Here is a 27,619-nt window from a genome sequence, read left to right as displayed (position 1 = left end):
TGGGTGGTCAAGGGGATGACTTTTTGTTTAGCTATATAGTTTTGATATATAGAATATTTCCTGAGACATGCTTCATAACTGCATCTATTTGTCCCACAAGGACTGTGGACACTTAAAAGCCTGCCTTGTTCTTTTGCTCAGACTAACTGCACATAATTAGCTGTCTTTCACCTCAAAGCAAGTTGAAACTAGACTAAAGGCTTTGTAAATAGATCATAAGTTTAAAACCTTACAGCTATGTACAAGGTCAGAGCCACAGATGTCCAACCAAGGTTACTAAGGAAAGCATGTCAATTCCTTGCTTGCCAGTCTACTAACAATAGAACTATGTCTCAAAGTTTTTCTTGGGCACTGTGCCCCCCACCAATCTGGCCATGGTCTAGCTCCTCTGTCCTTGGGATCTTATATTGCCATGGCAATGGCTCATTTCCTTAATTCCGTATCCTAGAAATGTGATTTTGACTAATGTAAAGGCAACTCTTATGATTTATTTGTCACTTCAAGGATCCTGAAAAATAAGAGTTCTTAGAATAGAAGAAGCTAGAGAAAGAAGCTAGGAGGAACTAGCAGGAGGACAGGACTAGCAGAGTGAAATCAGAACAATAAAGAAACTGGTGTAGAAAAGTACATAGTAAAGAATTCATTTCACCTCAGATTTCTCCTAATCCCTGCACTCACTGTAAGCTTTTTTTTAAATGAAATCTGATGGGGCCCTGAAGCTGGAACTCAGAGGCCCCTGGTATGTTCCCCTAATGTATTTGTCTAAGAATCTTTTCCAATTATCATCATAAAACTTCTTTAATATGTTACTGCTACTGTTTGAACTTAAGTTTTCAAAATGTAAATGAATTTATTTACATTGGATCTTTAATCTTGCTCTGGATACTAAATGATTATTCATTTCTCATAAATTGTTCTACATATTTTTCTTTTAATTTTATTTTGTTTGAGTATGTCATCCATGAATATAATTTTTTGATCATATCTACCTATCATTCTTTCCCTTCACACTTCCTCCTGTATTCTATCCATGTTTTCTTCCCAACTTCACATACATTTTTAAAAATCCACTTAGTTTGCCAGAAGATATATAGGTGCAGAGCTATCTAGTAGAACATAGGCAACTTATCAGTGACTGCATCTAAAGAAAATGGGTTTTCTATCAATGGGCAATGGCTTCTCAGGTAGGGGTGGGACATTGTGAGCCTCTCCCATATCCATACTGGATTTTTTACTGGCTTGATCTTATAGAGATTTTGTACATGCAATCATAACCACTGTGATGTCATATGTGCAATGGCCCTATCATGGCCAGAAAGCACTGTTTCATGACAGTCCTCTACTACCTCTGGCCTCTAAAACTTTTCTAACTCCTCATCTGGCATGATCATTGAGTCTTGGGGAGAGGAATTACAGGTATTAAATAATTGCCAAGCAGGATATATAGAATCATAAAATGTGCCAAAGCATTAAAAACTGATATATTATTTTGTTCTTAAAATCCTATAGGAAAAAACCCCTCTATTTCTCATATACCATTACCTAAGCAAATAAATTTAGTACAATTTTAGTGTTGTATTTAGGTTGAGACTTTTCTTTTCACTTGTTTGGAGGGGAATGGTGTAGATAGATTCTTTTATAAATATCTATAGTAAGATTTAAATGGTGAAATATAATGGCAAGTATCAAAATTAACAGTATTGTTGAGGACTATAAGTGGCTTGGTCTCCATATCTTCCCTAGTTCAAAACTGTAATGTAGTCACTGGTGCAAAAGGTATGACTACATAAAGAAAGGTAGAGTATCAGTTTTTGAAGGAAAAGAATCATCCTATGATTTTAGGGTAGCACTTCCCTATTTCATTCCTTAACAGAGACTCCCATAGTAGTGCTCTCCAAAGAGGGCTACCTTCCTGTGCCATGCATTGCTAACCGATTTAATAAAGGATGCCAAGGACTTGAAATGAAGATAATCTGCTTATTGAAATGAGAAAGTATGAGAGGACAGGAGGCACACATTCAGAAATTGAAAAATGGTAGCAGAAGGATAGTGATGGCACATGTAGTACTCATGTAGTACTGGTAATGGTGACATAACAGGAATAACAATGATGGTGGACAGCTGATAAAACTTACAGTCATCACTTGCATCTGGATACTCATTTTGAAACACATATTCTTGGGATATTCATTGTGCTTTAATGAATATTATAAATCATAGTAGATTAAAATAGTGCTATGCATAACATGATCTATTTATTGCTAATGTGCAACAAGAAAATCTGTGTCTAAATTTGTATATTATTAATACCTTTATTTTTTAAAGTTCAATAAATTTTTTCCTACTTTGAAGTACTGTTTGCCTGCTTGAACTTAAAATGTGCCATGTTTTCTGATTTCTACACATAAAATTCTCTACCTCTTTTATATGTGTGGTCATTTATAGCATAGCCATAGTTTTTAAGGCAAAATAAGTTTCAAAGTATATTATGGTTAGTATTATTAAAGTTCGTGCTAAGGAATTATAATTTCCACTTTAATGAAGAGATTGGATAATACCTGTTAATACCAACTTCTTTGTAAAATCAAACCACATGACTTCTTTTTCTATTTTTCATCCCTATAAGAAGTATATAGAAAAATTGTGAATATATATATATATACACAAACAGTCATGCAGAAACACACACATACACTATACAGATACTAGATATTATGACAGCAAAGCAGACTGTGACAAGAAAATCAGCTGAGTTTCCTCTTTTCCACTTCTACTTATTTGCCCAATGACTCAAGAAGTACTTTGTTATGCTATGTGCTAAGTTTAAGGGATGCTACCCTAATCTTAAGTGTGTAGCAGTCTAGAAATTTTTAATTTCTATTTTATAGAAAGTCTTATAAATGATAAATGGTACCTCTTTTTAGGAATCCTTGCTTTTTTCATGATACTTACAGAATTTATCTAACTTTACAGATATCCATTATAAAAGTATTTGAAATATATAGGAATCTAACCATTTGTGTTATATTTTACAAATAAAAGTAAAAAGAAAATATATAGACTTGATAAAACCTAGAGTAGTTCAATTCAAAATTATGAAGATCAAGCATTTATGAAGGCAGCTTCTGTGGATATATAGTTATCTTCCTATATATGGTTCTTTCTTTTCCATATATGGTTCTTAGGAAAGAAATACAGTCAATGAAGTGATGTAACATATTCTGAATTTATAGATTAGAAAAGACCCACCAATGATGTTCAATTGCTATGTCTTACATGTGAAACATCATTCCATAGTTTAAACTGGCAACAAACCTAAAGACACTGAATTTGATGCATGCTTTGCTTTCAAATGAATGCCATTTAGTGAATGAAATCACTTTAATGAAATTGAAAATTTATTTACTTACTAACAAATGATACCATGAAAATCTTAGCAAAATAGTTGTATTGGGTAGATTATACAGTCTTAATTTTAGCTAAACATTTACTTATATGCAACTAGAAGCTCCTAGAATACTTTATTATACTTAAAGTATACTTAACTTACTCATTGTCAGCTATTCCCATCAGTGTCTACTAGGAAATTTATCAAATGAGGAGATATTTCACTTTGGATTTTATTCATATTATCGTAAAGTTGAACTAATATAATTCATGTCATTAATGATTCAGGTTTCAAAGACATGGATTAGAAGTCAGACAAAATTTTTCAGGCATGATTCAACCTTACACTTTAACAGTGCAATCAGAATTTGTGATGTCTCCTGCCAGAGACTCTAATGAACAACCAGCAATGAAAATAGCCTTCTTGTTCTCAGGGTAGTCACTTACATCATTTAGACTTCCACCACTGGACCCCATAAATGGCCATATTTGAAAGACTAAGTAAAATCATTGTTGGGTATAAGAATTAACATAAACCGCATGCATGCAGACAGGTGATTTATGAAACCTCTGTTTATCTACCAAAAAACTGCTTATACTATAGAAGACAGCATTTACAAAACAGGAAGTTTAACTATATGCCATTTGACTTTGGAATATACTTATACCTTGAACAGAAAATTATATTAACCATATGTCTGACAATAGAAGTATTCTTGAAATCAATCTTATTGATGCATGTCATTATACTAGCCAAATTAGCAGAGAAACAAAGTATTTCAGGCAGTAGCCACATGTAGAACTTCAAGTCTTCAGTCAAACTAGCAACATTAAGAATATTCATTGGCCACTTATGACTGACTAGTGGCCATCAAATCAAGTAGCCAAAACATAGAACATTTATGACATTTCAGTAAATTCCATTAGACAATACTGCATTTCTACATTCTACTAGAGTTTCTGCAAAGTAAACCTAGTGTTCCAATTAATTTCTTTTAGGTTTATACCACACAATACTCTTAGAGTATTGTAAATGATGCTGAAGCAAGATAAATATCTTTAAAAATATTTTTCGAGCACCAGAGTTCAAACCCATATTTATGCACATGCTAGACAAAAACTCATCATTTAAACATACATTATTGACTTCATTCAGTTCTCAAAGATTATATATGATTATACAACATGTACACATATATATATGTATACACACACACACATATATATATATACTATATTTATTTGATACAATAAAATTTGATACCAGTTTCTCTTCACCCAACTCCTCCCATGTCCTTCCCTCACCCAACCCAACCCCCTATTCCTTTATTTCTCTTTTCAGAAAAAAAAATCTACCAAATCATAATAAAAAATAAAGAAAAGGCATAAGAAACAGAGCACAACCTATTCATACACGAAACCCTTAAAAGTAACAATATTGGGGACAGTAATATAAAAACAAAGGGCCAGTATGACAAAAATCCTCCCCACAGGAAGCAATACGAGACAGTGAGTCTATAACAACACTATTGTGTTTGCTGGGTACAGGGTCTACCTTTAAGTGTGGTTAAGTGTGGTTATAACCAGAGATATTCCATTGGAAAAAACTATTCTTTTCCTTTGCAGGCAGATGCCAATATTTGAGGTCACAATCACACTGATTCCTAAACCCAACAAAAGACCCAACAATTACATAAAACTACAGAACAATATCACTTGTGAACACTTGTGAACACTTGTGAACACTTAAGACACTACAAACTGAGCCAGGTGTTGGTGGCACACGCCTTTAATCCTAGCACTTGGGGGGCAGAGGCAGGCAGATATCTGTGAGTTTGAGGTTATCCGGGTCTATAGAGTGAGTGCCAAAACAGGCTCCAAAGCTACACAGAGAAACCCTGTCTTGAAAAACAAAATACAAAAAAATCAAAACAGAAAAAGAAAAGATACTACAAACTGAATCCAAAAGGTTACCCAACATGATCAAGTAGCTTCATCCCAGAGAAGCAAGGATGGTCCAACATATATAAATTAATAAATATAATATACCACATAAACAGACTGAAAGACAAAAATCAAGCAATAATATCACTAGATTTAGAAAAGACTTCAACTATATCCAACATCCCTTCATGATAAAGTCTTAGATTAGGGACATACCTCACCATAATAAAGGCAATTTATAGTCTGTGTTTAATGATCTAAAGGGTTGAATGGTGTTTGCACCAATGCAAACTGTCGAATTCCTAACAGGCTTTCAATATTGTCAGGATCATCTTTTGACCTTCATAAATTTATCGTATTTCCAATATATTCTTAGATATATATGCTCAATCTTCTTGTGACTTGGACTTCACTATCTAAATGACAACTTGAAAAAAAATGAAAGTGATGGTAATGAAAACTCTTTTCTGTGAGTGATAGATTTTCACTTTGTAAATTTGACAGTTTTTTCAAATATATCCCTATCTTTAGAATGTTACTTGAAAATATAAAAATGTCTCATTGCAATCATGCCTTTAGTTGGTTCATATTGTAATTTCCATGGGCAAAGGATTCAAATATTAACAATTTTACATGGTTCATATTAATAAAATGTTTTGCTTATAATCGAGTGAAATGATTCAAGGTTAAGAGCACAGGATTAGGTCATAGTATACACTGCTGTATTTTGAAAAAAATGTCACTTGAAGCAAGGGCTTTTGGGGTCTTTGTACTCATCTAGAAAATTGCTAAATAATTTCTCTAGAACTCACCTTAAAAGGAGTTGCAGTGATTTTCAGTAAGAAAGAATCTTACCTGCATCCTTGTTATGCACAGTCTAATTTATGAGATGACAATACTGTTTTCACCTAAAGAAGCTTGTTCTATTTCAAGCTCAAACTTCTGATATTTTTCTTTTTTATTTATTTTTCTCTCATATATTATCCCCCAACTGCAGCTTTTCCTTCTTTCTTTACTCCCATGCTTCTATTTCCCCTCTCCCCAAGTTCCACTTCTCCTTTCCCTTCAAAGAAGGGGAGCCCTCCCAGGGATATCAAGCAGACATGGAGTAACAAGTCTATGTACATCACCTTATATTAAGACTCAATGAGGAAACTCAGTAAAATGAAACAGGTCCCAAAAGTAGGTAAAAGAGTCATAGACAGACCCTATTCCTACTGTTAGGTGTCCCACAAAAACAGCTAGCTACACAGTCATAACAGATGTGTAGAGGACCTAGGTCAGATACATACAGGCTCCCTGATTGCTTGTTCAGTCTCTGATCCCCTATGGGTCCTAGTTAGTTGATTCTGTGTGCCATTTGCTTGTGGTATCCTTGACTCCTATAATCCTTTCTTGCCGTTTTCTACAGGATTCTCTAAACTCTACCTAATCGAGAGAGAGAGAGAGAGAGAGAGAGAGAGAGAGAGAGTGTTTGAAAAGCCATACTGAAGATCATGGGGCAGCTAATACAAATGTCAGGCTGCAGGAGTGATACAAATTGCATAAGGGAATGATGGGAGTTGGGTATGAAGAAGAAAAGGTATAATGCAGTAACTGACAAATTAGAGAATTTGGGATTGGTATGTGAAATATAATTAAGATTTAAATTGAAAGATTGGTGCCATATGGGTAGGCAAGTTGGGTGTTCTCAACATGGTTAGATATTATCAAAGAGTGGTCATGTCTTAAGTTTATGTGTGGTATCTAATTATTTTTAAGAATTGACAATAATTGGATTTATTTCCAATTAATGAGGCCTAATTTTATATATATATATATATATAATGTGTGTATGTGTGTGCGCGTGTGTGTGTGTGTATAACTAGCCAAGACATGTGGTAAAGAGAAAATACAGTACACAGTTAATACAAGTTACTCAGAACACTTTCTATTATGGATTCATTATTCTAGGTTTTTTGTATGTCTAGGTATTATCTTACCATAACCTTTCCTTGCTTGTGTTTTAGACTTATTATAATCTTAATTTCCAGCTTATGCCACGTGAAATTTCTATCTTATGGAGCTTAAATCAGAACTCACTTTTAGGCCATTTATGTTGACTTGGCTCTGTGACTTGCGATGAAGATAGGGTAAAAATTGAATAGTTATATGAAAATAAATTCACAGAATCCCCTGTGTGTTTGTTGTTGCTTTGGAGAGCTTTTATGAGTTGTGTCACAGATTGAAGATACCTGGAACATTAATCTTTACTTCCTCAAAGAACCATCTTTTGTTTCATTTATTCTTTGTATTGTTTTTGCTTGCTTATTTCTATTTTATAGATTTCATCCTTGAGTTTGATTATTTCTTGTCATTACTCCTTTTGGGCATGATTTCTTCCTTTTGTTCAGGGGATGTCAGGTGTGATATTAAGTTGCTAATATACGTTCTCTCTATTTTTTTATTTACATAGGCACTTAATCCTATGAACTTGCCTCTTAGAATGCATCTTCACTGTATTCTATAAGTTTGTGTGCGTTATATTTCATTTTCATTTAATTCTAGAAAACCATTGATTTCTTTCTTTACCCATAATGACTGTCTTCTCTTATTTTAATTGTTACTTATGTACCTATCTAATTATATTCAAGCTACTTTCTATTAATTACTATCACATAGTTTTCTGCCTAGATATAAAACTCAGTAAGTACTTGCTGAATGAGATATATGTGTATAGATGAAAATAATTAAATATTTTTATATGCAATTCTTTCTTACCTAACAATGATGGATTAAAATTAAAGCTTTTATTTAAATGAAAGTAGTAATTTGACGTACTTTTCTTTTTTTCAAATTGTGAGATGTTTAATCTAACCCAATAAACTAAACAGAAAAAAAATCAAGGAAAGATACTGAGGACCATTATCATAAAATTATTTTTCCTGTCATTTTTCAAAAAGATTACAATAAGAAGTAAAAGATTTATGTTTTATTCTTTTCAATGCTAAGATGGTATTTATTGTCTAAGATGTTTAAAAAAGTGCACTTTTCTTTTTACTAAAGTTTATGTCTCATCTCTTCCCCATAAAACAAAAATATAAGTTTTTGCCTAATCAATAAGAGTTGATGCTCATAGATTTCAGACTTCAGTGTAAATGAATAAATACGCCCCTGAAATGCTAGAGGTCGATACATTGTGTAAGCTGAATCATTTTTAAAACCCAGTGATATGTATATTTTGGATTTAAAAATAAAAATTTCTAGTAAGGACTCCATTAAATCTAAATACTAAATTACTAACTCATTAGTGTTTAGCATATTATTGTTTCCGTAAGTACTTTAAACATAGATTTTGTAAAGGATATTTATTTTTTTTAATTTTCCATTCAAAAATTTACACTTCCACCCCTCCTCCCATTCCCCTCTTGCTCCCCCACTCACCCTCCTCCCTCCCCATTTCTCCATAAGAGAGGGCAGGGAAACCTGAACTGTGAGAAGTCCAAGGCCCTCCCCCCTACATCCAGGCCTAGGAAGCTGTGCATCCAAATAGACTAGGGTCTCAAAAAGCCAGTATATGCAGTAGAAACAAGTCCCAGTGCTTTCATCAATGGCTTCCCAGTCAGCCCCCATTGTCAGCCACATTTAGGGAGTCCAGTTTGATCACTTGCTCGTTCAATCCCAGTCCAGCTGGATATGGTGAGCTCCCATTAGAACAGGCACACTGCCTCAGTGGGTGGACCAACCCCATGCTATCCTGACTTTCTTGCTCATCTTCTCCCTCCTTCTGCTCTTCAACTGGACCTGGGAGTTCAGTCCTTTGCTCTGATGAGAATCTCTGTCTCTATCTCCATTCTTCAATGGTCAAAGATTCTATGGTGATATTCGAGATAATCATCAGTGTGGCAAGGCCAGTTCAGGCACCCTTCCCTCTGCTGTCCAAGGACCTACCTGGGGACATCCCATGGACACGTGGGATCCGCTCTAGATCCAAGTCTCTTGCCAACCCTAAAATGACTCCCTTAATGTAGATATCTTCTTCCCTTCTCCTATATCCGCCCTTCCTCCATCTCCACTCTCCCACTCCCCCAAGCCCTCCCAAGTCATTCCCTTCTCCCTTCTCTCTCCCCCACTCCCCTTCCCCGACTCCCACCCCCACTCCTGCCCCCACCCCCATGCTCACAGCTTTTGCCCTGCATTCTTGTTTGCTTCCAATTTCCAGGAGGATCTATATATGTTTTTCTTTGGATTCACCTTGTTATTTGACTTTTCTAAGCTTAATGTCCTTTGTTTATGGCTGGAGTCCACTAATGAGCGAGTAAATACCATATTCATCTTTTTGGGTCTGGTTATCTCACTCAGGAGAGTGTTTTTTATTTCCCTCCATTTGCATGCAAAATCGGGATGTCATTGTTTTTACTGCTGAGTAGTACTCTAATGTGTATATATTCCACACTTTCCTTATCCATTCTTCCATTGAGGGGCATCTAGGATGTTTCAGGTTCTTCCTATTACAATAAATTAATTTAATAGTTTACCCTGTCTTGTTGTGGAGTGGAAATCCAGGGCAAAAGAACCTTCAGTTTCTTTCAGCTGAAACTTAAAACTGGTTCATTATCAATTCTGTCACATTATGATCGTTGGAAAAATATAACAATAAAATTAAATATTATTATTGAATACATGACCAACACTATATTAGAAGGATGGGGTAAATTTTATCAGTGGTTACTAAGTTATAGCTACATATGAGAAATAATTTCTGGTGTGCTATTATATTCCCATGTGACTACAGATTACAGTAAAATAATATTTATTTCAAAGTATTAGAATAAACTTTTATCTGTGAGGTCCATGGCCAGCAAGGGGCCCTGATCCTGTACCAGAAGATCCATTAGAGGGGTGAGTGTATTCTTGACCGGCAACAGAAGACCCAGAAATGGAGCACAGACATTCCTCAACCCCCTAATCATTCTAGTCATTCTGCAGGGGCTTCACTCCCTGGCTACTGACTCTCTCTTCCTATCCCATCCCAGCTTGTACCCAGGTACCCCTTCATTTCTTCGGGGCCATAAGACCCCCCAGCACAGCCTGTTTTGGGGCTGGGAGGGGTGGTAAGTGCAACCAGGCAGGAGTTCCTTTGTTTCACTAAGGCTGCAGGCAGCAAGCTAGGCCTTTTGTCTGCAAGGTCCCTGATGAGCAAGGAGCCCTGATCCTGTACCAGAAGATCCATCCAAGAACATTTGAAGGAAGAGATGGGCAGGCACCAATGCAAGAATTCCTCCAACAATCTGAAAAACAACATGATAACACCAGAACCCAGCAAATATACAACAGGAAGACTTGAAACACTAATCCAGAAGAAGAAGAAAAAACTGACATTATGAAAGTGATAGATTCCCTTAAACAGGAGGTGAAAAACTCCCTTAAAGAAATGGATGAGAAGAATAACAAAAAGTTTGAAGAAATGAATAAATCCATAAAAGATACCCTAGGAAACCAAGAAAAAACATTCAAACAGATAATGGAAACAGATCAAGACTTGAAAACTGAAATGGAGGCAATGAAGAAAACACAAACCAAGGGCTGGCTGGATATGGAAAATTTAGGTAAACAAACAGAGATGGCAGAGAAAAGCATAACGAACAGAATACAATAGATAGAAAAAGAATTTCAGATGCTGAAAATGCCATAAATAAAATAAATGCACTGATCAAAGAAAACAGGAAATCCAACAAATTCTCATCATAAAACACCCAGGAAATCTGGGACAAAATAAAAAAACCAAACCTAAGAATAGTAGGAGTAGAAGAAGGAGAAGAATTACAGCTCAAAGGCCCAGAAAATATGTTCAACAAAATTATAGAAGAAAACTTTCCTAACCTAAAGAAAGATATTCCTATAAAGGTTCAAGAAGCATATAGAAAACTGAATAGACTGGATCAAAAAAAAATTCTCTCGCCATATAATAATCAAAACACAAAACATACACAGAAAGAATATTAAGAGCTGCAAAGGAAAAAGGTCAAGTAATTTATAAAGGTAAACCTATCAGACTTACACCGGACTTCTCTATGGAAACCATGAAAGCCAGAAAGTCCTGGATAGATGTGCCGCAGAAACTAAGAGACCATGGATGCAAGCCCAGACTACTATACCCAGCCAAGCTGTCATTCACTATCAATGGAGAAAACAAAATATTCCAGGATAAAAACAAATTTAAACAATACATAGCCACAAATCCAGCATTACAGAAAGTAATAGAAGGAAAATCACAACCCAAGGAATCCAACAATGCCTACAATAGCACACACATCTAGCGAACCTTCACCAGCACAACTCAAAGAAGGGAAACATACTAACTCTACAACCAAAAAAGAAGAAAAGAAAAAATAACCAGAGTGAACAACCACTGGTCATTAATATCACTTAATATCAATGGACTCAATACACCTATAAAAAGGCACAGGCTAAGAGACTAGATACGAAAACAGGATCCAACATTCTGCTGTTTACAAGAAACACAACTCAACCACAAAGATAGACATATTCTCAGAGTAAAGGGTTAGGAAAAGTTTTTTTCAAGCAAATGGACCTAAGAAACAAGCAAGTGTGGCCATACTAATTTCTAACAAAATTGGCTTTAAACTAAAATCCATCAGAAGAGATGGAGATGGACATTTTATACTCATAACAGGAACAATTCATCAGGATAAAGTCTCAATCCTGAATATCTATGCCGCTAATATAAAAGCACCCACTTATGTAAAAGAAACATTACTGGAACACAAGGTACACATCAAACCATACGCACTAATAGTAGGAGACTTCAACACTCCTCTCTCACCAATGGACAGGTCAATCAGACAGAAACCTAACAGAGAAATAAGAGAATTAATGGAGGTAATGAATCAAATGGACTTAACAGACATCTATAGAACATTCCACCCAAATAAGAAAGAATATACCTTCTTCTCTACAGCTCATGGAATATTCTCGAAAATTGACCACATACTCGGTAACAAAGCAAACTTCCACAGATACAAAAAAATATTAATAGCCACCTGTATCTTATCTGATCACCATGAAATAAAGTTAGAATTTAACAATAATTCTACCCCCAGAAAACCTACAAACTCATGGAAGATGACCAGTCAACTACTGAACCACCCCTGGGTCAGCGAAGAAATAAAGAAAGAAATTAAAGTCTTCCTTGAATTCAACGAAAATAAAGACACAACATACCTAAAACTATGGGAAACTATGAAAGCAGTGCTAAGAGGAAAGTTCATAGCTCTAAGTGCCCATATTAAAAAAACAGAGAAAGCTCACATTAGAGACTTAACAGCACAGCTGAAAACTGTTAGAAAAAAAAAAAAGAAGCAGACTCATCCAGGAGGAGTAGAAGATTGGAAATAATCAAACTGAGGGCTAAAATAAACAAATAGAAACACAGAAAACAATGCAAAGTATCAATGAAACAAAGAGCTGGATCTTTGAGAAAGTCAACAAGATTGACAAATCTTTATCCAAACTAATCAAAAGACAGAGAGAGAACATGCAAATTAACAAGATCAGAAATGAAAAGGGGGACATAACAACAGACACTGAGGAAGTTCAGAGAATCATTAGGTCTTACTACAAAAGCTTATATGCCACAAAGTTGGAAAATGTGAAAGAAATTGACTTGTTTTTTTCATAAGTACCATTTAAGAAAATTAAATCAAGACCAGGTGAACAATTTAAATAGACCTAAATAGACCTATAAGTCGTGAGGAAATAGAAGCGGTCATAAAAAAAAAACTCCCCCCCCCAAAAAAGCCCAGGACCTGATGGTTTTAATGCAGAATTTTATCAGAACTTAAAAGAAGAGCTGATACCTATATTCCTTAATGTGTTTCACATACTAGAATCAGAAGGGTCATTGCCAAACTCTTTTTATGAAGCTATAGTCACCCTGATTCCAAAACCACACGAAGAGCCAACCAAGAAAGAAAATTACAGACCAATCTTACTCATGAACATCAGTGCAAAAATTCTCAATAAAATTCTGGCAAATAGAATTGAAGAACACATTTAAAAAATTATCCACTACGATCAAGTAGGCTTCATCCCAGAGAGGCAGGGATGGTTCAACATATGAAAATTTATCAATGTAATCCATCATATAAATAAACTGAAGGAATAAAACCATATGATCATTTCATTAGATTTGGAAAAAGCATTTGACAAAACTCAACACCCCTTTATGATAAAGGTCTTGGAGAGATTATGGATACAAGGTTCATTCCTAAATATAATAAAAGCAATATACAGCAAGCCGACAGATAACATGAAATTAAATGGAGGGAAACTCAAAGCAATTCCACTAAAATCAGGAACACGACAAGGCTGTTCACTCTCTCCATACCTCTTCAATATAGTGCTTGAAGATCTAGCAATAACAATAAGACAACATAGCAAGATCAAGGGGATTAAAATTGGAAAGGAAGAAATCAAACTTTCATTATTTGCAGATGATATGATAGTGTACATAAGCGATCCCAAAAACTCTACCAAAGAACTCCTACAGCTGATAAGCAACTTAGTAATGTGGCAGGATACAAGATAAACTCCAAAATATCAGTTGTCCTCCTATACACAAAGAACAAAGAAGCAGAGAGTGAAATCAGAGAAACATCACCTTTCACGATAGACACAAATAGCATAAAGTGTCTTGGGGGTAACTCTAACCGAGGAAGTAAAAGATCTATTTGACAAGAACTTTATGGCTTTGAAGAAAGGAATTGAAGAGGACACCAGAAAATGGAAAGACCTCCCATGCTCTTGGATGGGTAGAATCAACATAGTAAAAATGGCAATTCTACCAAAGGCAATCTATAAATTCAATGTAATCCCCATCAAAATCACAACAAAATTCTTCACAGACCATGAGAGAATAAAATCAACTTTATATGGAAAAACAAAAAATCCAGGATAGCCAAAACAACCCTATACATTAAAAGTTCTTCCAGTGGCATTACCATCCCTGACGTCAAACTCTATTACAGAGCTACAGTAATGAAAACTGCTTGGTGTTGGCACAAAAACAGAGATGTTGACCAATGGAATCGAATCAAAGACCCAGATATTAATCCACAAGCCTATGAACATCTGATTTTCGACAAAGAGCTTAATCTGTACAATGGAAGAAAGAAAGCATCTTTAACAAATGGTGCTGACATAACTGGATGTCAACCTGCAGCAGAATGAAAATAGATCCATATCTATCACCATGCACAAAACTCAAGTCCAAATGGATTAAAGACCTCAGTATTAATCTGACCACACTGAACCTGATAGAAGAGAAAATGGGACGTAGTTTACAAGACATGGGCACAGGAGACCACTTGCACTTACAGTAGAACCCCTGTAGCACTGACAATAAAAGCAACAATGATTAAATGGGACCTACTGAAACTGAGAAACTTCTGTAAAGCAAAGGACACTGTCATTAAGACAAAACGGCAACCTACCGATTGGGAGAAGATCTTTACCAACCCAGCAAAAGACAAAGGTCTGATCTCCAAAATATATAAAGAACTCAAGAAACTAGACTTTAAAATGCTAATTAACCCAATTAAAAAATGGGGCACTGAATTGAACAGAAAATTCTCCACTGAAGAAGTTCAAATGGCCAAAAGACACTTAAGGTCATGCTCAACCTCCTTAGTGATCAGGGAAATGTAAATCAAAACAACTCTGAGATAACATCTTACACCTGTCAGAGCGGCTAAAATCAAAAACACCAATGATAGTCTTTGCTGGAGAGGATGTGGAATAAGGGGAACAATCACCCATTGCTGGTGGGAATGCATACTTGTTCAAGCACTTTGGAAATAAGTGTGGCAGTTTCTTAGGAAATTCAGGATTAATCTACCTCAGGATCCAGCAATGCCCCTCTTGGGAATACACCCAAGAGATCCCTATCATACTACAAAAGCATTGTTCAACTATATTCATAGCAGCTTTATTTGTAATAGCCAGAACCTGGAAACAACCTAGATGCCCCAATGGATGAATGGATAAAGAAAGTGTGGAATATATACGCATTAGAGTACTACTCAGCAGTAAAAAACAATGATATCTTGAATTTTGCAGGCAAATAGAGGGAAATAGAAAACACTATCGTGAGTGAGGTAACTTAGACCCCAAAAAGATCAATATGGTATGTACTCACTCATAAGTATATTCTAGATATAATTAAAGGACATTGAGCCTATAATTCGTGATCATAGAGAAGCTAAATAAGAAGGTGAACCCAAAGAAAAATATATAGTTATCCTCCTGGATATTGGAAGTAGAAAAAATTGCCAGGCAAAAATTGGGAGATTGGGTGTGGGGGTAGGGTGGGAGTAAGGGGAAAGGGGTAGAGAGAAGGGAGAAGGAGGATGGGGAGAGCTTGGGGGAATGCGACGGTTGGGATGGAGGAAGGGTGAATATGGGAACAGGGAAGTAAATATCTTAATTAAGGGAGCCATTTTAGGTTTGGCCGAAGACTTGACTCTAGAGGGGTTCCCAGGTGTCCAATGAGATGTTCCTCGCTTGTCTGTTTGGCAGCTGAAGAGGGCACCTGAACTGGCCCTATGCTATAGCCACACTGATGAATATCTTGCATATCACCATGGAACCTTCGTCTGGCGATGGATAGAGATAGAGACAGAGACCCACATTGGAGTACTATACTGAGCTCCCAAGGTTCAAATGAGGATCAGAAGGAGGGAGAACACAAGCAAGGAAGTCAGGACCTCGAGGGGTCCGCCCACCCACTGAGATGGCAGGGCTCATCTAATGGGAGTTCATCAAGGCCAGCTGGACTGGGACTGAACGAGCATGTGATCAAACTGGACTCTCTGAACGTGGATGACAATGAGAGCTGACTGAGAAGCCAAGGACAATGGCATTGGGTTTTGATTCTACTGCATGTACTGGCTTTGTGGGATCCTAGTCTGTTTGGAAGCTCACCTTTCTAGACCTGGATGGAGTGGGGAGGACCTGGGACTTCCCACAGTGCAGGGAACCCTGACTGCTCTTTGGACTGGAAAGGGAGGGTGAGGGGGAGCGGGGGAGAAGGAGGGAAATGGGAGGAGGTGGATATTTTTAATAAAAAAAGTATTAGAACAAAGGAATTTAAGAGTTTTGCCATTTAAGACATAAAACCATATGAGATAAAAATATTCAACCATATTATACATTATGCAACTATATATATATATATATATATATATATATATATGCACCAGATGATATCGCATAACTATGTGTTATGTGTGTTTATTTGTATCTCACAAATTAAAAAAGAAAACTGGTTGTAATATTTACTGTATATTCTAAATAATAGGAATATCAAACATCATTAGCATGATATGCATTAACTTACTTATTAAAGTTTCTGCTTTACTTTAAAATTTTATTATTAATATTGATTATTTGTTATTATTATTAGTGGGTGTTTGTGTGAATGTATACATGCATGAATGTGTATATCTGTGTGTGCACACGTAAATGTATGGGTGGGTGTGTACATAACATCATATGCTTTGTGTTTAGACAACAGCCGTATTGAGTTGGTTTTCTCCTTCAAAATTTCAGTGAGTTCTGGAGATTGAATATGGTTCACCATGTTTGCAGGGCAAGTGCCTCTACCCACTCAGCTACGTGCTAGCACTGTTTGTTTTATTTAGTGTGCTATTATTTTGTTAGCTAAGTGAAATTTTATAGAAACTGATATCTATGTGTATATATACATACATACTAACATGCAAGCATTTGTACACACACACACACACACACACACATATCCATACACACTCACATCTGAAGGAACAAAATAGTTCCAGTGGAATCAGAAGAAATAATAGCTTTAGAAATTTTTCTCCTTTAGTTTTTATATACTAAGATGCAAAATTTTAAATGATCAATTAGTTATGTCTGTTTTATGTAGATGTGTCTTTTTGAAAAATAAAAGGTTTTAGTCGAGGTCATAATAGCTATTAATTTTTATTTTTTAGTTTACATAAAGTTCTAATGGATCTCCAGAATCAAAAATTAAAAGAACTAGATGACTGGCTAACAAAAACAGAAGAGAGAACAAAGAAAATGGAGGAGGAGCCCTTTGGACCTGATCTTGAAGACCTAAAATGCCAAGTACAACAACATAAGGTTTGTAGATGTTACGCTATTTGCTTTCTGGTCTATAAAATGCTTTGTGTGTGTGTGTGTGTGTGTGTGTGTGTGTGTGTGTGTGTGTGTGTATATATATATATACACATACGTTTTTGGGTCTACAAAATGATATATATATATATATATATATATATATATATATATATATATATATATATAAAACAGTATAAATATGAACTCATATGACTTTTTTGGTAGGACATAAGGCTTCTAGTCAGTAATTTAAATTGACCTATAATGTTTCATTCAGTTTTGCACTGTTTTTACTAAGTTCATCTCCAAAATATGGGAATTGTCAATGTGATTTTAAAAGGTGGGATTTTAAGAGTTGATTAAACCTTGCAACTAGTTCCCAGATAATGTAAGATATTTGACCGATATTGTCATGAAATCTGAATAGATTGTCCATTTATCCATTACTGGAAAATATGCCATTTCCAATGAGCATGAAATTGCTTTATGAAAGTAAATTTGAGGCAAAAAAGCAAATGATTATATGCAAGTTGATTATGCAACATGTTATATCTCAAGCATATTCATATGCAATGCATAAGGACAATAGAAAAAATAAGCCCGCTGGCTCAGGGTAAATCCAATTCTTAATTTTAACCATTTACATACACCTTGGCAGATTCGTGTTTACAGATTTAACACACCAGAAAGACACATGATATTTTAAATTTAAAGTGCAAAATGAAATCATTTGTGTTAGACTTCCATGCCTTATATTTTTAGGTAAATTAGTTCAAATACTTTGATAATTGAAATAATCATTGATTCATTTTATAGATTTATTGTCTTCAAAAGTATTAACCAAAGAAAATGAAAAAAAATCCTTTCAACAGCAAAGTAAATCATTAACTTCTCTTTTTGCATTGCTACATTTCCTACCATATATAATACTTAGAATATTTAACTATCAGTGAACAGCCCCAAATCATTGAACTATCTCGATTTCTTTTGTTGTGGTTGTTGTTTTAGACTGTTTTCCTTTTATTGGAAGAAAATCTTTTTCTCAGGTAATATATCTTGATTATTGTTTCCCCCCACTCTACTCTTCCCAGTTCATCCCCACTTCCCTTCCCATCTGGATGCATCCACTTTCTGTTTCTCATAAGAAAACAAATAGGTCTATTTTCTTTTACATTATTATTCAAAACTAGTATCAACCTCAAAGAATGACATAGATTACACAGGTACTGTACCACAGAGCCACATCGAAACCCCAAAATTTCTGTTTCTTAAGGATGATACAGATAGGAAAATTAATGAAATGACATTAGTGTTGTTAATAAAGATTGAAATTCTGATCTTATCAGAGGGTGCATATTTCTTAACTGAGAAACAATATAAAAATATTTGAAAATCTTGTAAGTTCACTGAGAATGTTGCAGACACACACGTACAATTTGTGAGCACACCCTTTGATACCTTTATTCCAGCACCGCTTCATTATAAGGTATATTAGAAGCTCCATCACTGTGAAATGCAATCAAGATCAACAATTTCAGTGAAACTTCTGATTAGCAATTGAAAGTATACTGGTTGTTAGTATTAAATTCAACCAAATGGTCAATTCAGACAGCTGTGAATATTTAAGTTAATTGCAAATTTTGAAAAAAAATAATAAAGCAAAAACAAAACAAAACAAAAAACCTTTCTATTCAATCTTCCCAGAAGTTCCTTTGAAGACAACGTTTAGGGTATTTCTTTGAGAGCTCATTACACTGAACTCTTGAAATATGTGAGAAATGATCTGGCAAATAATCTCTGTCACAGAAGTGGAGTGTTTTAGAGATGCTAATAAGGAATTTTATCTTACATTAGTAGTGATACTGTTGAGGAGGAAGTGTCTTTTGTGGATTGGAGATTACATTAATTGGAAATGAATTTACTCTTTGAAGGGAATTTCCATCAAAAGGAAAAGTTATTACTAGCGAATTGTATCCCACAGCAGTCAGGCTGACATGGAGTTTCATTTACTCAGCAAGGTTACCAAATCTTTTCAGACCTAGATATTTGAACATTGCTTCAACGCCAGCATCAACAATGTTCTCACAGGTCATTAAAATATGAAGCTTTAAATGTAATGTGCACTATGCTCAGACTCCAGTGGGTGTTCTGTGCTAAATGCTAATTAATACAAACCAAATAACCTATTAGAAGGTCAGTCACCTATCCTTTCCTTGAAGTTAATTTCAAACATTTGGGTTGCCAAGATTGTGAAATATCCTCATCTGATGACCTTTAAAAATGATCTAGACATTCATGTAACAGAGAAGGTTTGGTGTAATCCTGCCAAAGGAACTGACCTTTCATTTCATTCCACTGCATCCCAATAGCTCTGAACAAACACTCATTAAAGCTTCTCGGTGCAGTGAGGAATGCAGAGACCAACTGTCTCTGAAATCCTTCTCAAGCATCTCACAGTCCAGTAGATCAAATAGAGACAGAAAACAAGGAACCATACATGAGGCAAAATGAAGTAGGTGAGCCTTCTGAATAAAGGAAATGAGGTTGGGAAGGATAAGGTATGTTTGATCTGGATCATGTGTTAAAGTTCTACATCCGCAGAGCTAGAAGATTCCTGTTTCAGGAATGTGTGGAGTATTAAACATGACACCCAGACAGGTTCAGTTTTTCTACGGTCATAAGGAAACTTTCTGGCTCTGCAACTAAAGTAACATGATTAACAATTTAGGGAAAAAAAACCCTTCATTTTGTAGACAATATGTCTGGTAAGAGGAAATGATATCACAGGAAAGTGGGAGGCAAAACTACATCGTACGAGTCTATTTTAGCAAGGATGTACAGCCTGGAAAAATTATGAACGGGTGTAAGAAACATTTTGGAGCTCAACAGCTGAGCCAAACAGGCCTAGAATTACAGAATGAGAAAAGAGCCTTAAATAACAGATTTTGAGACTAGGCAATTGGAAGACCAGAGTTGGAAATAAGAAAGTATGCAAGATACACACACACACACACACACACACACACACACACACACACACACACACACACAGAGAGAGAGAGAGAGAGAGAGAGAGAGAGAGAGAGAGAGAGAGAGAGATTTGGGAGAAGGATGAGTAAGTCAGATAAGCCTTGAGAATGTCTTACAATCAAACATTGCTTCTAGTGCTCAGCAAGCATTCTCGCAACCTGAGGATGATTTAAATTATATGTTCTTAGTGCTGTGAAGTCCCACTGGAATTCCTATCCTTTGCCCCTGTAAATGCTTAATGAAAGTGTGACGTAAAGATAAACCATACACTCAGGACAAAAACGTGCTATAACCAGAGAATCAAAGCTCATCTGTGTTTCTGCAATGCCTACTAGATTGCTTAAGAAATAATTGTTCAGGGAATGTTTGATCAGAACACATGTTTCAGTAATTCTAAGTATTTCATTACATAAACACTTCTCATCATTAATACCTTCCTGACAGGGGCAAAAAATTCACAACTGAAATAGGCAATAAAATTATGTGTATCTGAAAAGAATAACTCATAAAGATGAATAAGAAATATTACTATAAAGTGACTTACATGGATTTATATCTTGTTTGTTGTCTTAGGTTTTATTCTTTGTCCCCATCCCAGTTCGATTTCCTTATGCAAATATCTTCATCAATATTTACTGTAGAATCATTTTTCTCAGAAATATGGTTGTCACATAAATATGTACAACTTAAAGTAAAAGAAACATTATCGCTTTCATGCATTCTACATAATTGCATGTTTTGTTTTTATTTTTTTTTATTTTTTTTTATTTTTTTTAATTTATTTTTCTTTTTTTTGGGGGATCTCTCCTTGGACCTGGGATCCCCTTTATACTCAAGTCTCTTGTAAACCCTAAAATGACTCCCTTAGTTGAGGTATATACTTCCCTGATCCCATATCTATCCATTCTCCCTCTCCCCATCCCAGTCCCCCGATCTTTCCCCATTCCTCCCCTACTCCCTTCACTCTAACCCTCTCCCCTTCCAACAGCCAACCCACCCCCCCATGCACCCGAGGTTACCTGGCACTCTTGTCTATTTCCAATCTCCAGGAGGATAGCTACATGATTTTCGTCAGGTTCACCTTCTTATTTAGCTTCTCTAGGATCACGAATAATAGGCTCAAAGACCTTTAATTACAGTTAGAATCCACTTATGAGTGAATACATACCATATTCCTCTTTTTGGGTCTGGCTTACCTCACTCAGTAAAGCGTTTTCTATTTCCATCCATTTGCATGCAAAAGTCAAGATGTCATTGTTTTTTACCGCTGAGTAAAACTCTAATGTATATATGTTCCACACCTTTTTTAACCATTCTTCTAATGAGGGGCACCTAGGTTGTTTCCAGATTCTGGCTATTACAAATAGTGCTGCTATGAACATAGTTGAACAAATGCTTTTGTAGTATGTTAGGGCATCTCTTGGGTATATTTCCAAGAGTGGAATTGCTGGGTCCTGAGGGAGGCTGACTCCCAGTTTCCTGAGAAACCGCCACACTGATTTCCACAGTGGCTGCACAAGTTTGCATTCCCACCAACAATGGATGAGTGTTCCCCTCATTCCACATCCGCTCCAGCATAGGCTATCATTGGTGTTTTTGAGTTTGGCTATTCTGACAGGTGTAAGATGATACCTCAAAGTTGTTTTGATTTGCATTTCCCTGATCGCTAAGGAGGTTGAGCATGACCTTAAGTGCTTTTTAGCCATTCGAAGTTCATCTGTTATGAATTCTCCGTTCAGTTCAGTACCCCATTTTTTAATTGGGTTAATTAGAGTTTTAGTGTCTAGTTTCTTGAGTTGTTTGTATATTTTGGAGATCAGACCTTTGTCTGTTGAGGGGTTTGTGAAGATGTTCTTCCAGTCAGAAGGTAGCCTTTTGGTCTTACTGACAGTGTCCTTTGCTTTACAGAAGCTTCTAAGTTTCAGTAGGTCCCATTTACTTATTGTTTCTCTTATTGTCTGCGCTCCTGGGGTTCTGCTTAGGAAGTGGTCTCCTGTGCCTATGTCGTGTAGACTACTTCCTACTTTCTCTTCTATCAGGTTCAAAGTGGATGGATTAATGTTGATGTCTTTAATCCATTTGGACCTGAGTTTTGTGCATGGTGATAGATATGGATCTATTTTCATTCTTCTACAGGTTGACATCCAGTTATGCCAGCACCATTTGTTAAAGATGGTATCCTTCTTCCATTGTATAGCTTTAGCTCCCTTGTCAAAAATCAGGTGTTCATACGTTTGTGGGTTAATACCCGGGTCTTCTATTTGATCCCATAGGTCGACTTCTCTGTTGTTATGCCAATACCAAGCTGTTTTCAATACTGTTGCTCTGTAATAGAGTTTGAAGTCAGGGATGGTAATGCCTCCAGAAGTTCCTTTATTGTATAAAATTGTTTTGGCTATCCTGGGTTTTTTTTCCATATAAACTTGATTATTGTTCTCTCCAGGTCTGGGAAGAAGTTTGATGGGATTTTGATGGGAATTGCATTGAATCTATAGATTGCTTTTGGTAGAATTGCCATTTTTACTATGTTGAATCTCCCAATCCAAGAGCAGGGGGGGGGTCTTTCCATTTTCTGGTATCCTCCTCAATTTCTTTCTTCAAAGACTTAAAGTTCTTGTCAAATAGGTCATTCACTTCCTTGGTTGGAGTTACCCCAAGATACTTTATGCTATTTGTGGCTATCATGAAAGGTGAAGTTTCTCTGATTTCCCTCTCTGCTTTTTTATCCTTTGTGTATAGGAGGGCTACCAATTTTTTGGAGTTGATCTTGTATCCTGCCACATTACTAAAGGTGTTTATCAACTGTAGGAGTTCTTTGGTAGAGTTTTTGGGATCGCTTATGTACACTATCATATCGTCTGCAAATAAGGAAAGTTTAACTTCATCCTTTCCAATTCGTATCCCTTTGATACCCTTATGTTGTCTTATGGCTATTGCTAGAAGTTCAAGCACTATATTGAAGAGGTATGGTGAGAGTGGACAGCCTTGTCGTGTTCCTGATTTTAGAGGAAAGGCTTTGAGTTTCTCTCCATTCAATTTGATGTTATCTGACGGCTTGCTGTATATTGCTTTTATTATATTTAGGTATGATCCTTGTATCCCCAGTCTCTCCAACACCTTTATCATAAATGGGTGTGGAATTTTGTCAAATGCTTTTTCAGCATCCAATGAAATGATCATATGGTTTTTTTCTTTCAGTTTATTTATATGATGGATTACATTGATAGATTTGCGTATGTTGAACCATCCCTGCATCTCTGGGATGAAGCCCACTTGATCATAATGGATAATTTTTCTAATGTATTCTTGGATTCGGTTTTCCAGTATTTTATTGAGTATTTTTGCGTCAATGTTCATGAATGAGATTGGTCTGTAATTCTCTTTCTTGGTCGTGTCTTTGTGTGGTTTTGGTATCAGGGTAACTGTAGCCTCATAAAAAGAGTTTGGCAATGATTCTTCTGTTTCTATATTGTGAAATACATTAAGGAGTATAGGTATTAGCTCTTCCTGGAAGTTCTGGTAGAATTCTGCATTGAAACCATCTGGTCCTGGGCTTTTTTTGGTAGGGAGATTTTTAATAACAGCTTCAAATTCTTCACGACTGACAGGTATGTTTAGATTGTTCACCTGGTCTTGGTTCAACTTTGGTATATGGTACTTATCTAAAAAAATGTCCATTTCTTTTACATTTTCCAACTTTGTGGCATATAAATTTTCGTAGTAAGATCTAATGATTCTCTGAATTTCCTCTGCGTCTGTGGTTATGTCCCCTTTTCATTTCTGATCTTATTAATTTGCATGTTCTCTCTCTGCCGTTTGATTAATTTGGATAGGGGCTTGTCGATCTTGTTGATTTTCTCCAAGAACCAGCTTTTTGATTCATTGATTCTTTGGATTGTTTTCTCTGTTTCTATTTTGTTGATTTCAGCCCTCAGTTTGATTATTTCCAGTCTTCTACTCCTCCTGGTTGAATCAGCTTCTTTTTTTTCTAGAGCTTTCAAGTGTGCTGTTAAGTCTCCAATGTGTGCTTTCTCCGTTTTCTTTAAGTGGGCACTTAGTGCTCTGAACTTTTCTCTTAGCACTGCTTTCATAGTGTCCCATAGGTTTGAGTATGTTGTGTCTTTGTTTTCATTAAATTCAAGGAAGACTTTAATTTCTTTCTTTATTTCTTCCTTGACCCAGGGGTGATTCAGTAGTTGACTGTTCAACTTCCATGAATTTGTTGGCTTCCTGGGGGTAGCACTGTTGTTGAATTCTAACTTTAATCCATGGTGGTCTGACAAGACACAGGTGGTTACTAATATTTTTTTGTATCTGTGGAAGTTTGCTTTGTTACCCAGTATGTGGTCAATTTTCGAGAAGGTTCCATGAGCTGCAGAGAAGAAGGTATATTCTTTCCTTTTTGGATGGAACGTTCTATAGATGTCTGTTAAGTCCATTTGATTCAATACCTCCAATAATTCTCTTATTTCTCTGTTAGATTTCTGTCTGATTGACCTGTCCATTGGTGAGAGAGGAATGTTGAAGTCTCCTACTTTTAGTGTGTGTGGTTTGATGACTGCCTTGAGTTCTAGAAGTGTTTCTTTTACATAAGTAGGAGGCTTTATATTAGGGGCGTAGATATTCAGGATTGAGACTTCCTCCTGATGATTTGTTCCTGTTATGAGTATAAAATGCCCATCTCCATCTCTTCTGATTGATTTTAGTTTGAAGTCAATTTTGTTGGAAATTAAAATTGCCACACCTGCTTGTTTCTTAGGTCCGTTTGCTTGAAAAACCTTTTCCCAGCCCTTTACTCTGAGTAGGTGTCTGTCTTTGTGTTTGAGGTGTGTTTCTTGTAAACAGCAGAATGTTGGATCCTGTTTTCATATCCAATCTCTTAGTCTGTGCCTTTTTGTTGGTGTATTGAGTCCATTAATATTAAGTGATATTAATGACCAGTGGTTGTTGACTCCGGTTATTATTATTTTTTGTTTATTTGTTTTATAGAGTTTGTATGTGTCCCTTTTTTGAGTTAAGCTCGTGAAGGGTCGCTATATGTCTGAGTTATTGTAGGTAATGTTGGCAATGTTGGATTCCTTGGGTTGCGATTTTCCTTCTATTACTTTCAGTAAGACTGGGTTTGTGGCTACGAATTGTTTAAATTTGTTCTTATCTTGGAATATTTTGTTTTCTCCATTGATAGTGAACGATAGCTTGGCTGGGTATAGTAGTCTGGGTTTGCACCCATGCTCTCTTAGTTTTTGCAGTGCCTCTATCCAGGACCTTCTGGCTTTCATGGTTTCCATAGAGAAGTCCGGTGTAAGTCTGATAGGTTTACCTTTATAAGTTACTTGCCCTTTTTCCTTTGCAGCTCTTAATATTCTTTCTTTAATCTATATGTTTTGTGTTTTGATTATTATATGGCAAGGGGAATTTTTTTGATCAAGTCTATTTGGTGTTCTGTATGCTTCTTGAACCTTCATAGGAATATCATTCTTTATGTTGGGAAAGTTTTCTTCTATAATTTTGTTGAATATATTTTTTGGTCCTTTGATCTGCAGTTCTTTTCCTTCTTCGATACCTATTATTCTTAGATTTGGTTTTTTTATTGTGTCCCAGATTTCTTGAATGTTTTGTGATGAGAATTTATTGGATTTGCTGTTTTCTTTGATCAGAGCATTTATTTTCTCTATGGTATCTTCAGACTCTGAGATTCGTTCTTCCATCTCTTGTATCCTATTGGTTATGCTTGATTCTGTAGTCTCTGTTCGTTTACCTAGATTTTCCATATCCAGCCAGCCCTCATTTTGTGTTTTCTTCATTGACTCCATTTCAGTTTTCAATTCTTGAACTGTTTCCATTACCTGTTTGATTGTATTTTCTTGGTTTCCCAGTGTATCATTCATGGATTTACTCATTTCTTTGAACTTTTTGTTGTATTTCTCATCCATTTCTTTACTCATTTCTTCAATCTTTTTGTTGTACTTCTTATCCAGTTCTTTAAGGGAGTTATTCATATCCTGTTTAAGGGACTCTATTGCTTTCATAATGGCATTTTTTTCCGCTTCTTCTGAATTAAGAGGTTCAAGACCTTCTATTGTAGGGTCATTGGTATCTGGTGTTTTCATGTTGTTTTTTAGATTGTTGGAGGAGTTCTTGCCTTGGCGTCTGCCCATCTCTTCCTTCAAATGCTCTCTATTGGATCTTCTGGTACCAGGTCAGGTTCCCTTGTTGGGCAGGGTCTTCACTGACAGAAGGTCTACCTTCTACCTCTGCAGGGAGGAGCCTCCTCTGCCTGGTGACCAGAAAGTCGAGAGGGGTGGGGAAAGTCTGAATTCCTCCTAGCCAAAGCCCTCGGGCCAGTAGCAAACTCACCCCTCCTCCAATGGATGACTGCTAGAAGATCACTGTCTCTTGCTGGCCAGGAGTGTGGCTGAGCTGAGACAGAGCTTGCCTGTCCTCAGGCAGGCTCTCAAAGCAAAGGAACTGCCCCTGCCGGCCTGAGCCCACAGACCAGGCCCAGCGTGCCAGGGAGCAGCTCTGGGGAGATCTTGTGACCCCAGAGGGGAGGGGGGAAGAGAGGAAGGTGTACCTGGATAAAGGCTAGGTCAGGATTCGGGATAGCTACGCAGGGAGGGCCCACCTCTGCCTGGTGACCAGAAAGTCGAGGGGGGCGGGGAAAGTCTGAATTCCTCCTAGCCAAAGCCCTCGGGACAGGAGCAAACTCACCCCTCCTCCAATGGATGTCTGCTAGAAGATCACTGTCTCTTGCTGGCCAGGAGTGTGACTGAGCTGAGACAGAGCTTGCCTGTCCTCAGGCAGGCTCTCCAAGCAAAGGAAATGCCCCTGCCGGCCTGAGCCCACAGTCCAGACCCAGCGTGCAAGGGAGCAGCTCTGGGGAGACCTTGTGGCCCCAGAGGGTAGGGGGGAAGAGAGGAAGGTGTACCTGGATAAAGGCTAGGTCAGGATTCGGGATAGCTACGCAGGGAGGGCCCGCCTCTGCCTGGTGACTAGAAAGTCGAGGGTGGCGGGGAAAGTCTGAATTCCTCCTAGCCAAAGCCCTCGGGACAGGAGAAAACTCACCCCTCCTCCAATGGAT

The 27,619-nt window shown here is 36.6% G+C and overlaps 1 protein-coding gene across 8 annotated transcripts in view; it reads left to right on the top strand.

Annotated features, from left to right (window-relative positions):
• The window catches only part of Dmd (dystrophin), a 2,257,783-nt gene that overhangs the window by 825,666 nt on the left and 1,404,498 nt on the right, over positions 1-27,619 (top strand). For all 8 annotated transcript variants that reach the window (XM_085684598.2, XM_085684595.2, XM_087902601.1 and 5 more), the window contains one exon: positions 17,361-17,511. In XM_085684598.2, the coding sequence (XP_085540724.2) occupies positions 17,361-17,511 (151 nt within the window). The remainder of the gene's footprint in view (positions 1-17,360; positions 17,512-27,619) is intronic.

This window comes from Myodes glareolus, chromosome X, assembly GCF_982192425.1.
Source record: "Myodes glareolus chromosome X, mMyoGla1.1, whole genome shotgun sequence".
NCBI lineage: Eukaryota > Metazoa > Chordata > Mammalia > Rodentia > Cricetidae > Myodes > Myodes glareolus.
This window is presented reverse-complemented; position numbering and strand designations above follow the sequence as displayed.